Source organism: Equus przewalskii, chromosome 1, assembly GCF_037783145.1.
Source record: "Equus przewalskii isolate Varuska chromosome 1, EquPr2, whole genome shotgun sequence".
In the NCBI taxonomy this organism is placed as follows: Eukaryota; Metazoa; Chordata; class Mammalia; order Perissodactyla; family Equidae; genus Equus; species Equus przewalskii.
The window spans coordinates 81,612,942-81,628,617 of record NC_091831.1 but is presented as its reverse complement, the minus strand read 5'-3'; the positions used below and the strand labels follow the sequence as shown (position 1 = coordinate 81,628,617).

Genomic DNA, 15,676 nt, shown 5'->3' with positions numbered 1-15,676 from the left:
TTCTTGAGAACGGGAGGTTTTCACATGAAAAACGTCTTCAAGCCCTTGACGTGTACGAGGCTTGGTGGAACAGAGCTAGCATTCATACCACACTTCCTCTGCGCCAGTTAGCAACCAACTCATGTAATCTTCAAAGAACGCTATGAGGCTGGTACCATTATGGTCCCCGTTTTACATAAGACAGCATGGAAGCACAGAGAGGTTGAGTGACTTGCCCAGAGTCACACAGCCTGGAAGAGGTGGGATTTTGAACAGGTAGCATGAGCTCTTAATCACTTCACTCAGGTTCTGAATTCAAAAAGTGTCACTTTTCCTGGTGAAGCCAAAACTTTAAGAAGAAGGGAGAGCGAGTTTCCATGATGTGGAGTGGTTGGCCCCTTCCCAGGGCCCTTTCTTGCTGGAAAAGCCATTTGAGGGGCCCAGGAGCTCTGAGCACCATCAACATTGGGAACCCCTGCTGGGTCTGCCCTTGGACAGGTTGGCACAGATGCAAAGGCCAGGTGTGCTGGCCAGGGACAAAGTGGGGTCAGGCGACCTCTGCCCCTGCCAGGCAGGACTCAGGAGAGGCAGATGGTGGGGTGGCCCGTCCTCTGCTCCACAGGCCAGCCCAAGACAGAGCCCAGAGACAGTGAGCAAAGGCACAGCATAGTTACCCCAACTCTCCACCTGCCAGACCTGCCAGGACACACTGACCCTGGGTAGGTCTCCACTGCCCTCTTGGGCCCCTAAGACCGAGCCCAGTTAATCTCGTTAATTCACTTATTTAGCACTCCCTATATGGCGGGCAATGAGGCCCAGCTCTCCCTCTTCCCATGGGAGGCTACCAGCTGTGTAACTTTGGAGAAGTCGTCCAACCTTCCTGGGCCTCGGTTTCCTTATCTGTGAAATGGGGAGAGTAAGACTTACCTCTCTGGTTGATGGCTGGGCCTGACTGAGCTAACCTCTGTCATGTTCCCAGGTGTGAGCAGGGGCAGGGGCTTCACAAATGGGGACCAGTTATTGAGGGAGGTCTCTCTACCCAACTGAGAGGCCAAGCGCTGGGTATCCTAAATAGAGTGCCAACCGCGGGATGGGCACCGGGGCCTCTGAGCCCCCAGTATCCTATGCCAGGGCTGCCCACCTCCAACTCCCTGCCACCCCCACTGCTGCTCCTGGTCCTAGCAGGATGCCATCCCCAATGAGGCTGCATCCGTCCATCCTTCTGTCTGTCCCAGGACAAAAAGGCTGAGTCCTGGGGGCGCCGGCAGCTCGGGGAGGGCACCAGCCTGCACAGAGGCCCTGTCTTGTCCTGGCATTGGCTACAAGGTTCCTGAACCAAGATCTCAGAGCCCTCCACCATTTCCATTTGCGCGCTGACCAAAGCGGAGAAGCGCCCCGGCCCAGGCCTGGCGCCCAAGGGCCACAAGGAACAAAGAGAGGAGATGTGCTCTTTCTGTCTTTCTTTTTAACTCTTCTAAATTTATTTGGGTATTTAAACAAACAGAAACTACATCATGCATGGTTACTTTTTGCCTTTGTACAACAAAACTAAGGACTCCATCTCTGCAGAGGTCTGGTGCTTCTTTTTTTTTTTCCTTTCAGGAACATGAGGCAGACTTTTTGATGTTACCCAGTTTTGCACAGTCACTAGAGTGTCGCATCATGAATTATTAAATCAGTGCTTCGTGGTAATACATAATTTCTTATCAATTATTCATGCTAATGTGTGTGTAGTTTACTTAATTGTGTTATTGACGATCAAAAGTAATTTCCTGAACGTCCTCAAGGACACAAAATTTAATCAGCGTAACTACTTTTCAGATGCAATGCTGTTAAGTATTCTTAATTTGCTCAACAGTTCACTTATTTATGTACCTTTCTGGAGGAAATACGAGTTTAATCAAACAATTAGATTGAAGAGTTAGTGTACATAAGGGCTGAAGCTTACATCGTTCCACAGAACATTCGTAATTACAGGGAAGAAGTGGAAGCGACTTCGCTGCTTTTTGGCAAGTCGCATCATCTTTGTACTCAACAAGCAAAATACAGCAAGAGGAAGGAGCTGATTTTTTTTTTTTTAAAGAGACAGTGTATTTTATCCAACGCTTTGCGGTCATCAGAGACGAGGCACAATGCACTGAGGAGTATTATTCTGGGGGTCTTCTTGGGGGAAAGGGTAAAAAGGATAAAGAGGTGATCTGAAGGGAGAACCTTTTGATTATAATAACCAAACAGAAAATATCCTGAAAGCAGTGACGGTTTGCATGGAAACACCATCAGGAAACCATCAAAGATGGCAACCTTTCCGGTAGACGCCCCGCCAGAGGGACACAGCTGACACTATTGCACATTTCCCCTTTGAGCTCTTCAAGCTGACCATCCACACGGGAGAAAACACACACGCTAGACGGAAACGGAAATCCCCATGAAATTTGGCCCTTTGGAATGAATCCTCTTCACGCCCCAAGGAAGCCCTCTTCCCAAGCTCCATTTCTGCACATATGCCATTCTCGTCTCATTTCCCACTATTTCTTCAGTAAAAAAAAAAAAAAAAAAGCCACCACTGAGGGGGCCCCTCCACGTGCCAGGGACCTTAGGAAATCAGTTCATCCGGACGCGTCCTCGCGTCAGAGGCGGTCCTGGGGGTCCTTCCTCCTCCGAGGGACGGAACACTGCTTCCCGATTGGTCAACTGCCCACCGACCTGGAGTCTAGTCCAGTGCTGTTGGGGGGCTCACACTCGCTCTGTGCCTGCAGTGTCAAGATGGTGGCCCCAGGTTACGGAGCTGATGGCCTGCCTGATTGGCCCGGCCTCCCTGGCCGGAAGTGCCCAGTGGAAACTGCCAGGGGCAGAGCCACCACGGACCCCTAGAACAGGCTGTGTGGCATCAGCCCCTTCCCACCTGACATCTTCTCACCTTCAGACCCAACCGAGCGCCCAACCAACATCCTCCAGTGGGAGAAAGGAGGGCGTTGCTGCTCGTCTTGGTGGAGGGGAACAAGAGGGGGTCGGGGTTACAGCAGTTTCCTGGTTCTTAATGTAACGGGGACGGTCCCGTTTCAGAGCATGACACTTAGCCCCGGGCATCTCCCAAGGACGACTGTGCCACAGTTCTCGGGGTTGACGAGACCTTCAAAGGTGGCCCAGGAAAGGAACAGGAAGGCGCTGATGACCAGCTCCACTTCCCTCCAGTGCTTCTGGACCTGGATGGAGACCCCAGGGGTCTCACCACAGGGTGGGCTCTCAGTACCCTGGGGACCTGTCACCAGAGAAGCCAGGACAACACAGCCCCGCCGGCGGGACTCCAGAGGCACCCTCCAGATGCCGAGGGGGCTGCGATCTTCCTTCCCCTCCTGGGTCCTCGAGGAGGCCCTGGGCTGCAAGCTTCTCCTTGCTCTTAGGAGAGTTTTCCACAGGGGCTGAGGTTGGGAGAAGCAGGGGGCGGGGAGGGTGCCTGGCGTGGGCTCCCGGGACCCTCATACACTCTTCTCCCCCTCGCTGTGGTCCTTGGTTGGGGGCGTCTTGTCCTGGCTGCCGTCGGGGGGCACCGGCTTGGCTGCAGGGCTGGGGCTGCTGCTGCTGGAGCCCAGGAGGTTGGCTGACTGCAGGACAGCCTCCGAGTGTTCGCGAGCCTTCATGCGCAGCGCGGCCACACTGGCTGTGCGGTTGCTCTGGCAGCCGTAGGTGGGGAGGAAGGAGAGCCCCATGGGGTCCGGGACGCAGCAGGAGCACAGCGGGCCCCCTGGAGGGAGAAAACAACAGGCTGCCGTCACTGTCCACGTTCTGTCTCTCAGAACTTGGGGTGGGGCCAAGGGGCTGACTGACTGTGGCTCTAGACAGTAAAGCGAGCGACGACAAGTGCTCAGGACCCCAAAGATGCACAGTTTAAGAGATCCAGTTGACTGTCCAAGGGATTGTCAGAGAGTGAGGGAGCCTAGTCAGTCCTGATTCCCTCACCAACCAGCTGTGTGGCCTTAGGCCAGTATCTTAGCTTCTCTGAGTCTTGGCTTCTCCTTCTGGAATGTAAAATGGAATCACACCTACCTCACAGGATCATTATGAGGATCCAATGAAGGAATCCCACACTCCCCAAACTATGTGCCCAAGCATCCCTAAGAATTCGCAGGGCCACTGGAGGGATGTGCTAAATTTCTGAAGTCAAGGGACACCCAGCCACATCCATCAGAGGCCGTACAAGCTGCTGGCTGGAGGCAGCTCCCAGCTCTAACGCGAGATCACGCTGCACTCCTCTCAAGGATGTCGTATTTTTGTGAAGCTGAGTTTTGCAATGTTTTGCAAGCACCACACAAAAATCCACATGGAACATAAAATGAGGGTGATGGTGTCCAATGTGATTCCAAGGTCGGAGAAGCCGCACAGGGCCCACAGGGCACACAGCTCATCGGAAAGTAACAATGGCTATTTAAGAATCAAAGGAAAATATTATTTTTCTTTGACTCATAAATATTATACTTCAAATAGCTACTATGTTGTTGGGACCTAAATACTTACCGAGTTGCTTGGACCTAACCCTTTAAGGAAGAGAACCATTAGGTATTTCTTGTGGCCCAAGAGTGTCCTGAAAAATTAACTGAGACCCTCAGGGCACCATGAACGGAGATTTGAGAACCTCTGAAGGAATCGGTTTGGAAAGCACTTAGCACAGGTCCGCCGTATGGAATGGGCCTCAGGAACAAGTGCCAGCCCCAAGCCTGCAGGCCAGCTCTGCATGAACCACTCCAAGAACAGACCCTCTGCTGGGCTGGGTTTGAGGAGCCTTCCTCTTCAGGCATCCTCCTCAATCATGCGTTTATTCCACGGCTACCCCATGAGCACCTGGCGCTGTTCTGGGCCCTAGTGACTAATCTGCAGGAAGAAGGTGGCAGGACTCTGGCCCCAGGGAGCCCAGTTCTGGGGACAGGCACACGGGAGCCTGAGCATCCCCAGTGCAGAGGCAGGCGGGGGTCAGCGCCATGGAAACCGTGAGTGGAGGGCGATGCTTGGCATAGACCTGAGTGCAGCGAGTCAGAGAGAGACAGCCATGTGCATGTCCCGGAGAGAGCACAGCACGCAGCTAGGAGAAGAGCAGAGCAAAGGCACGGAGCTGGGGACAGAGTCGCCTGTTCAGGGAGCAGCAGGGAGTTCAGAGGGACTGAAGCCAGACGATGCAGACGAGTGGGGTGGCCGAGGGGTCAGGGGCCCCCAGCGCCGGGCCGCCTTGCAGGACACAGTGCAGGACAGCCTCAGTTAGTTTGACTGGAGCGTGCGGAGGGTTATCTGGATCAGGGAGAGGGCAGGAGGCTGCTGGGATAATGCAGGCCCAGTGGACGGGGCTCGGCCCGAGGTGGCTGGAGGGGAGGTGGTGAGAGGTGGCCAGACTCTGGATTTACACTGAAGGTTAGAGCCTGTGCGAATTGCTCATGGACTACAGGTAGAAGGTGATGGAAAGGAAGGATTCACACGCAATGCCAGGTTTGGGCCTGGGCACCCGACTGAATGGGGGTGCAACTTCTGAGATGGGGGCAAACAAAGAGAAAGGGAGGTGTGTGTGTGTAGGGGGGTTTAGAGAGTCTGGCTGTAGAATCTGTGGTCTTGTTGGCCATTTAAGCTCCGAGGGGAGAACTAAGCAGTGCCGACACCATGCCCATCCTTAAGGGACACCCCTGGGCTCCAACAGCCCACCACCAGCAGATGTGGAGGCAGGAGTCGCACAGACTTTGCACCCAGACATGGTGGGCAGACTCAGCTGCCAGCATGACATTATTTGAGAGATTTTCTGAGCCCCTGGATAGGTCAGATGGGGACCCCCCCCCATGTGTGACCCCTGGAGGAGACACGCATCCCCATGGCCTCCACCCCACCCCCCCACCTTCCCCTACGAGCCTGGGCCAGCTGCAGAGTCCGATCCCACCAGGGGAGCAGGAGATGGCCCACCGTGGCCCTGCCAAGAACAGCTGGGATATAGTGCCTGACATTGACGTTTGGGTCACCATGGCCACTGGCTCCATGTGGGTAGGCCAACCACTTCTCCCTCTCTGGCGAGGGAGGGTCAGCAAAGCCAGTCTCTCGGCTCCTTCTGACAGTGCTCACTGCCTTTGGAAGAAGCAGCATTGCAATTAGGCAGTATTTTTGAGCCAAAAGCCACATTTGTTGAGTGAATCCAAATTCCTGCCTGCAGCCGTCAAGCCCTTGGCTCCTACTCCCTCTTACATGCCGCCCAGGCCCCCTTCCAGATGCTCACACCAGCGTCCCAGCAAAGGCCTAGGAGGGAGCTGCACTGACTAGAGCAACAGTCGTGGGTACCAGGTTCTAAGCACGTCACGCCTCACGCATCTCCGCTTGGGGACAATTCTAAGAGGTAGGCTCTGTCATCATCCCCTTTTGCAGATGGGGAGACTGAGGTTAAATAATGAGTAGCAGAGCTGGACCGCACCCAAGCAGAGGGCCGGCTCCTTAACCACCGTGTTCCTCTGTCTGGGAAAAAGGATGCCTTCCTCCGCCTTGGGCCCTTCACCAGGCTCTGCCTGTGAGCAAGGAGACGCTCCCTCAGCCTTGGAAAGCTCTGCTCACACCTCTCTGTCTCTCTGTAAGCCTTCAGGGATGTCACCTCCTCAGTGAGCCCTTCAGGACCCCCACGCAGTGTCGGCTCCCTGCTCGCACTCTGTCAGAGCCCGCTGCTCACACCTGCGCAGCACTGGCCATGAATGGCAGGTGGACTGTTCGTGGCTGTTGACTTGTATGGTGTCTGTCTCCCCACAGCCTCCCCCAAGACCATCAGCTCCAAAGGTGGCAAGTTCCCTTCTGTCTCGTTCACTGCTCTGTCCCCAACACCTAGCAGAGTGCCTGGAACGGGCCAGGCCCTTGAGAAATATTTGTGGAAGGAGGGAGGGAGGAGGGAAAGAAGAGAAGGAGGGAGAAAGGAAGGGAGGAAGAGAAGAAAGGAGGGAGGATGAGGGCCGCGCAGCCCCGGCTCCACCTGTAGAGACCAGCCACTAGCCCCGCTGCTGGCTCACATCACCGTTCTGGCCACCCTGAGGGGTGGACGTACACGGCTCATCCCCACTCTCCAGGTAAGGAAACTGAGGCTCCAGGAGTGACTGGCCCACGTTTGCACAGTTCATTGCAGAGGTGGAACCAGAACCTTCTGGTGGCCTTTCCATCCTCCTCCAGGAGTGTACTAGGAGGTGACAATGCAGCCATCACTTCAGGCCTCAGCTTTGACCCAGGGGCCCATCCAGTGGGCAGCAGCTGCCAGGATGTGCGCGAGACAAACCACAGATGCCAAGCTGACAAGGGGAATTCTGGGAGCCCGTCCCACAGCCCACACCTTGGCCGGCCCCAAGCCTGGTGACGTTTCCAGCAACAGTGAGTCACATTGGGTCACTTCCCGGGTCCCGACTGTCCCGCTTCCCCTGGTGGCTCTCACACAGACACAGCGGCACAATGACAGCAGTCAGGGCTCTGTGAGAAGGCACGGTCATTGCCAGGACTGTGCCTGTGCACTAGCGCTGGGAGCCATCCCGAGGGCCGGCACCCACCCCCTGGGGGAGGCCCTCCTCCCCTCCAAAGGGGAGCTCATGGGTGAAGAGATCAAAACAGAAAGAATGGCAAACCCCCTCAGCAGTGGGCAGACTGAAGCTTGTCCTCTCTTTGTCTTTTCTAGAATTTTTCTCATTTTTCTACAACAAATATGAATTTTTTTAAAACTCAGAACCGTAATTTTAATTTTAAATGAATGTTAAAAGGAGAGAAGACTGAAATTAGAGGGCCCCGCACCAGAACACTTGCAGAGGGGCTGCAAGGGGCTGGGGAGCCCAGGTGCTGGAGATCTGAGAGCACTTCATGGGGCTGTGGGCTGGCGGGGACCCCGAAGGGGCCACGGTCCTCAGGCTCAGCCCTAGGCAGCCGGCCCCGTGTCAGGCCAACACACCAAAGGTGGGCTTACCGTGTCGCAGGCTGATTCTTGCCCCCAGTAAGGCCTCGCTCCAAGGTAAGCATCAAAGGGGGAGTTAAAGGGTCTGTGACTCCAGGATAAGACGTCACCTGCAGGATGAAGGAGTGCCCCTGGGATGAGGCAGCTGACACCTGCTAGGTGGCACCTGCTATGGGTGAGCCCCCAAGAAAGCCACCGATAATGACACCCCTGGCCTGCAAAACCCAGACTCAGAGGGCAAGAGAAATAAATTACCTCACAGAACCAAGGCTGCAGAGGGGAGAAGAGGCTGTGAACATCATCTAGCTCACCCCCACACTAGAGACACGGGGAAACTGAGGACCAGATGAGTCCGACCGCTCTGCGAGACCCTGTGGTTAAAAATTGTGAGGACTATGCATACAGGGGCGTGTTATTCGGCCTTAAAAAGGAAGGAAATTCTGACACAGGCTACAACATGGCTGAACCTTGAGGACATCACAATATGAACTAAGCCAGTCACAAAAAGACAAATGTCGTGCGATTCTGCTTACACAAGGAGCCTAAAGCGGTCAGATTCATAGAGAAGGAGAGTAGACCGGTGGCCGCCAGGGGCTGGGGGAGGAGGGGCATGAGGAGCTGTTGCTTCATGGGGCCAGAGTTTCAGTTTGGGAAGATGAAAAGGCCTGGGGATGCGTGGGCATGATGGCTCCACAACAATGGGAACGTACATAATACTTCTGAACTGTACACTTAAAAATGGTTAAGACAGTAAATTGTACCTCACGTGTATTTTACCATAATTAAAAATTAAATTAGGGGCCAGCCCGGTGGCGTTGTGGTTAAGTTTGCGCACCCGGCTTCGGCGGCCACGGACCGAGCCACACCCTGGCAGCATCCCACGTAAAATAGGGGAAGATGGGCACAGATGTTAGCTCGGGGCCAATCTCCCTCAAGCAAGAAGAGGAAGATTGGCAACAGATGTTAGCTCAGGGCCAATCTTCCTCACAAAAAATAAATAAATATATCAATTAGATTAAATTTTTGAAAAAACAAAACCATAAGAGCCAAAGGAGAGTTCAGGTCAGTCAAGGGGAGGATGCCTGTGGCTATCGAGACTGCCTCCTGGCTCTTCCAGCGGGTGAGGACCTCCGAAGTCCCCTGGGCCCCGCGCACGTGCCGGGCCACACACCACCTCACATACCTGGGCAGGTCCTCGACCCACCCCACTCACCGAGCCCCCGAGGAAGCGCTGCACGGCTGGTACGCCTCCCCAGAGCCCTGCCTCTGGCCCAGGACTCTGCCCCGTGCCCGCCGGGCAGGCATTCCCACAGCAGGGCGGCAGACCCTGAGAGAGGCACCCAGGCCAACAAGAGTCTTTGGTACACTGCCCTCACAGATGTCACCCTCTTTCCTCCTCTACACCCCAAGTCTAAACAGGAGCTCACGTGTCCATCACAGGGGGCCACTGCTTATCAGTGGACTCATAAATGTCTAAACAGCCACGTCGAGGAATGCTGAAATATGAACCACTGGGAGCCGTCTTCTCTCTGCCCTGCCCTTACCTGGGTGAGAAGATGGAAGATGTGCCAACCCGGAACGTAGACACAGGCAAGACTGAGAGGCGATCTGTGCAACAGACAAGATCAAAAGGGAACAAGGAGGCAAATCTAACGCGACGATGTTTATCAGGGAAAAGTGTAAAGTCTATGATCTGTGGCCTAGGATCCAACTATACAGAGGAGGACATGGCTCGGCAGTAGAGCCTGTGGTCAGTATGACTTCACAATAAGCTCACAGAGATGCCATACAGTTGTGGGTTGCCTTCACAGAGGCAGAACCTGCAGAAAAAGGGAGGGTAAAGTCCTTCTCGCCTCTGTCACAGTCAGACCATCAGACCAGAGGGAGAAAAGGAGGAAGGGTGGGAGGGGTGAAAAGTGAAAGAACTTGTGCTGTGTAGCTGAGTGGACCCCAAGGCACAATGGATATGAGGTTACTGCCTCACTCTCTCTCTCTAGCTGCGGAGGCTGGAATAGAAGCAATGGGTGGAAGTGAGAGAAAGAAAGGTTTTCTTTTCTTTACCATCAGCATGCTATGCATGTGCAGAGAGCTCTCTGGGGGTGATGGTTTCTGCTCATAACACCCTGAAGCCCCCTTGACAAGATGTCATAGAGAATCTTCATGCAAAATATGGGCTATCGGAAAAGATAAATTTTTAAACCCCTTTTAACAAAAATGGAGTGGGTTCAGAATAGGATGTGAATTATCAAACTGAGTTCTCCTTCCAACTTTAAAGTATGTTTTCAGAATTTCAACTGATTTCAATCTAACCTAAATTGTCCAACACTAGCATCTCTCTTAACTCCTGCAATCATTGTTTAACGAAGAAAAAAATGATCTCCACAAGGAGGATCCTTTTAAAACTGACTCTAGATTTCTCCCTCATTTCAAAGTACCCATAGCAACACCAGATTTTCCCATAGGCCTCCGGGGCCCGAACCACTTCATCGACCCGGAGCACTACTGAAACCCAGAAGGAACAAGATGGAGACGCATCCTCTGCGGTGCTCAGGGAGACAGACAAACAAATATTTACCAAGTAAACACCCAGACCCCCAAGTGCATGCCCTTTGCCCATGAAAAGCAGGCGCAAGGCCCTCACCAAGTGCTCAAAGATCCTCCCAAGCACGCTTCCAGCATTAAAGTTGTTGCACTTACAAGACCGCCACAAACTAGAAAGAAAGATGGCTGCTAATGGCAGACACGTGGATGGGGAATACTGAGAAAAGAGACCCAAATTTCTAAGACAGCCAAAAAACTCGAAATGTGCCATAACCTGGAGCCTTTAGTACATGGGCAAGCAAAGCAGGACCCTCAGGATGGGCGAGCGGCACTGGGCGACAGCAGGACCTGTCACAAGAGATGACGTTTGAACACTGCGCCATGCCTGCCACTGTTGGTGACGGGCCACGCTGAGTCAGTCACGAGAGAGGCCCAGCACCTCTCTTAATTGCATCAGGAAGGTGGCAATGACACTTTAGAACATGTCTACCTCGAAACTGAGTTGTCATTATCAAAATCCTATAAAATGAGAGTGATGAGAAGACCTCTCTGTGGCCTGAAAGCCGGGTGCATCCTGCTGAGGCAGAAGAAAGTGGGTTTTGGAGTTTGGCTCCACCGCTAACCAGTCATGGGACTTCTCATCATCTTTCCGAGTTTCAGCTTCCTCGTCTGTAAGAGGAGGTGACAGAGCCACCTGTGGGAGAAATCCTATAGAGCACCAAGTACCAAGTCCTCGAACAACTATTACGTCCATAACCCCACACAAATTAAAGGGCAAGTCTAAGTCACAATTCACAGCTTTCGTTTCAGCGACCAGCTGAAGAGCTCAGCTTGTTCCGAGCATCCCCCGGAGGACACTCAGGACAAACCCCGAGATCGGCTGCAAGATGCACCCTCGTGCCCGGAGCGTCCTCCTCAGCGCAGCTCCTCCGCCCCGCGTTACACACAGCCCCTCCACCGTTTCCACAGCTCTCTCGGTTCCTCCGTGAAGCCTTTCCCACCTGACCACAAGTAGAGTAATTTATTCTGCCAACAGAATTTTGAGGAGTAAGCGAAACAAACTTTCAAAAGTCTCATCTTTTAATTAATAGATTTCCAGTCTTGGGGCTCTAATTTTCTTTCTTTTTTAAAAGAAAATCTATCAAAAAGCTATAATCATGAATGGGCTAAAAATTAAATTAGCTGCAAAGGAAGTCGTCCCAGTGTGGCATATGGCAACGAAAAGCTATGAATAACCGAATAGCCCAATAATAGGGAATTGACTGAACAGGTTAGAGTCATAGAGAACGCACTGAAGCTACGACAAACTTGTATTACAGGAGGATATTTAGTGCCATGAAAAAAAATATAATAAAATATTAAGTTTAAGAGGCAGGTTAAGAAACAGTAAATCAATATGATCCCATTTTGGTATTTGTATGTATATGTGTATATGTATGTATATGTGTATACATATATATCCATATATCCATAATACGTCCATATATACACACAGTACAGATGTGTATATGTATGGCCATATACCATGGGATCATAGGTGTATATATACATAAATTTATTTAGAAATGTAAAATACTTATAAATTTAAACTATTTTAAAATTTTTTAATTTCTAAGTTATAAAATACATAAATTTATTAGAGCTATACATTTATAAATGAGAAGAGAACAAATGTACCAATACCAAAAATTCATAGTGATTTGATTCTGGGTACTAAGGTTACGAGTGATGTGATTTTTTTATTCTTCCGTGTGTTTTACTGTATTTGGCATCCTTTCTAAACTGGCCAGGTATTATGCTCATGAAAATGGTGTCCTTTTTGTGACTCGTAATTTCTGGTCTCCTTTTGTTCAGATGATGGGAAGGGATGCTCTCTTCTAGAACAGAGTCCCATGGCAGTCGCTGAGGAATACAGATTAGTCCTCAGCACCCTGCATGCCACTCCACGATGGCTAATGGCCTCAGTCTGCACTGCAGTTATTGACCAGCGAACATGGAGCTGAGGAAGCACCATGGAAAATCCACCAGGCACGTTCCATCCATCTCCCATTCTGTGGGGATCAAAGGCAGTGAGTCCCTTTGCATGGGACGCGACCAAGCCCCCAGCCAGCGGACCCCCAAAAAGGCCATGACTTCCTCCCTCTGGCCCCACAACATGTGCCATCACTAAAGTCTGTGCAAGAGCCATCTGGCCCTAAATGCAGCCTGAAAATTCTTTTGTTTGGAAAACATACTACCTCCCGGACGCTAAATTAAAACACACAATTAGATTTCCATTAAGTTACAGCAAATTCTGCCGAATTGATCTCATCGGCCTGCATTCCTATATGACATCATGCTTTAAAGGCTTGGCCTGAACATAAATACTTAATGTAATAAATACAGTCTGAAATATTTGATCTCCTTGGCAGTTTAATTGATCTACTACACAGACTGACAGGAAAAATTAAGTTAGTTCTGTCTCGTCTCTGCCGATAGCACATTTTCACCATAGAGGCACGTGAACTACAATTTTGGTTCCAAGTGGCTCGCACTCTGATTTCCTGTAGAATGGTCAGGTTAAGGGTAACAGAATTGAACAAGGAAATGAGTGTGTGGACTTAGGAGACATTTAATGCAAATACCGTAGTTCATCTCTCTTTGCTTCATAGTACCATAGATAAACAAACATATTTTGTGATTCGTAACAGCGGTTTCCGAGAGTTGACACGGAACGTTTGAGTGGGATGTTGGTGGATGCCTGCAATATTTAAGCATAGATTTTCAGATGCTGTGGCTGAGTGTGCTCACCAACGGTCAGACACACGAGGTTGAATTCACTCCCGGATGTCTTCTACCAAGGAACCCAGAAGCGCTTGTCTCTGTTGAATGGCTTATATGTCCCTTCCGCCAGGAGCTGTGTTTATTTTCCTTCCCACCTCATTTCCCAAACGTGCTCTGAGTGCCCTTCACCCACCCCACCCCCATCCTCCTGATGCCAGAACTAAAATGTCCCATTTGGGTACAAAGCAAAGACTCAAAGATTTGGAGAAGGAAGAAAGGGAGGAAAAGCTATCTTTCCGGACCAGCTGACGTATTTCAGTTCCTCAAAGTGTCTCTCTCTCAGATTCTAAGTTTCCCCAATGCCCCACGGAAAGAAAAGCTGCGGTCATGACAAAGTGACCCGATCTGATTAACGCCCAAGTCTCCAGGTAAATTTGGCAGGTGATTCTGGTGGAATGGACGCTAAATCCTACCCATGTCTTAATTCTACCTATCACATGTACCACCACTGTCTCGACACCTGCTTATTCACTCAGCAAACGCTCCTTGGCGGGAGTGGGCTCAGCCAACCATTCCTGGTGCTGAGATAGTCTCAGGACCAGCACCAATGTCCCGTTTCTGCTTGGATGTCTTTGAAGGGTAAACAGATAGTGACAGCACCCAGATCCAAGGGCTCTGGCACAGCCAGAGGGGAAGAGGAACACATGTTCGGGGCAGTCCCATGCCAGTTAGCGCTGCGCTCCCTCCCTCCTTCCAGCAGCAGCCAGAGCTCTGGATGCACAGGCTGCGTCTCCCGCTGCCTCTGGGCACAGGCCAGAAAGCTTGTGCTCAGCTCCCTGCACTCCAGGGCCCCATTGATTAGCAGGAAGGGCAAACCCATCAGCACCCATAGGAAATGGCTTCTGGAAAGTGAGCTGCAGTTTTTAAAGCCAGAGGATGACAGCAGGTGCCTGTAAAAGGAACAGAATCAATACAGGGCGTGGGGGGCTGGAAGGCAGGACACCTGGGTCCCTGAGTTGTCCTACCTCACACAAATGCACTGCGTGACCTTGGGCAGTCCTATCCCCTCTCTGGGCCTGTTTCCCTCACTGTATTCTGGAGAAGCAGTGGTAACATACTCTCAAAGAGACTCCTTCTGAATCTCAAGTGCTAGGATTCTTTACTCTTTCTTCCTGACATCAGCTGGGCATGGGGGGCCTAGGGTTGACCCAGCCACTTCCCCCATGAGGACAGACCATGTTCTGCCCCTCTGATTCTCTGTTCCCCAAACATCTGTACCCTCAGAGACAAGCCAGGGCCCTGAGAGGGCTGTGCTGTATTATTGCAGCTGCACACACCAAGGACCTCATGAACTGTGCCTTGGAGGCTGGGAGCCTCTCCCACTTGGGGGCAAGTGCCTGCAGGAAGCAGGACCCTTGGCCCCAGAGGTTCAGACCCAAACCTTAACCAGACCCCCAAGTGACTTCTCAGCCTCATCATCACAACCCTAACAACAATTGCCACCACCTCCTGGACTCTTGGATGTGCCAGACACAGATACACACCCTTCCAATCACAGGCACCATTCGGTATGGCCAGCAGGATCCTCATTTCACAGATCACGAGACTGGAGTCTGCCCTAAGTTGACACTATAACCAGAAGGAGACAGTTATGGACCATGGCCGGTCTGACTCCAGAACTTGGGCTCACCTTCAAGCCATGCTGTCCTCTCCTAGGACTCTGGCTCCATCAAACCTTATGCTTTGCCTTTTCCTCAACATACCAGCCCTGCCAGCCACAGTGCCTTTGCACATGCCATTCTCTCTGCCTGGATTGCTCTCACCCTCTGGGCAACTCCTATGCTTCCTTCAAGCCCAACTCAAGCATCTCCTTTGGAAAGCCCTCCTCATTCCTACAGAGAAAAGAGTTCCTCCTTCCTCTGGGCTTCCCCCTCACCTCGCATGCCCTTGTTCTCCTCTATGAGAGCACATGACTGTGTCACATGAGGTGGAATTCTTTGTTGACCCGTCTGTCTCTCCAAGCCCAGCCAGACACAGGCCCCTGCCTGTGGGTAGAGATGTGTCTAATTCATCAACAGATGCTCAGCTCCCGATTCAGAGTCTGACAAAGTGGGGTGCTCAGCGAGTCCTGAATGAAGGACAGGAGGGCCCAGTGGGTTCTGAGGTCCAGGAGGCCAGGGCCAGCAGACTGGAGCCTTCTGAGTGAGGCCCATCTCCCAGGCCCAGAGCAGCACGACCTGCTTTCCTCCTTTACCCAAACTCCACCACCTGTTACTCTGCACCAGACTCCATGTTGGGGGCAGAAGGGAGTGGCCTGGAAGGACCTAGAGGGGAGTGACATATGGCCAGTGCCCTTGAGGGGCTTATAGTCAAGATCAGGAAGTAAGGTAGGTTCAAAAACCCCCCAACTCATGTCAAGACGCCAGAGTATCCCCAATGCCTGTGTCTGCCAGTCTCCGA

At 52.0% G+C, this 15,676-nt stretch overlaps 1 protein-coding gene across 11 annotated transcripts in view; it reads right to left on the bottom strand.

The window, feature by feature from the left end:
* Window positions 1–1,437: 1,437 nt before the first annotated feature.
* Window positions 1,438–15,676, bottom strand: part of DRGX (dorsal root ganglia homeobox) — a 33,310-nt gene continuing 19,071 nt past the window's right edge. For 8 of the 11 annotated variants that reach the window (XM_070615277.1, XM_070615315.1, XM_070615286.1 and 5 more), the window contains exon 7: window positions 3,314–3,721. In XM_070615277.1, the coding sequence (XP_070471378.1) occupies window positions 3,456–3,721 (266 nt within the window). In that variant the 3' untranslated portion in view covers window positions 3,314–3,455. Of the gene's footprint in view, window positions 3,722–7,924; window positions 8,023–15,676 lie in introns of all 11 variants that reach the window. The other 3 variants (XM_070615322.1, XM_070615321.1, XM_070615325.1) reach the window with 3 other exon arrangements.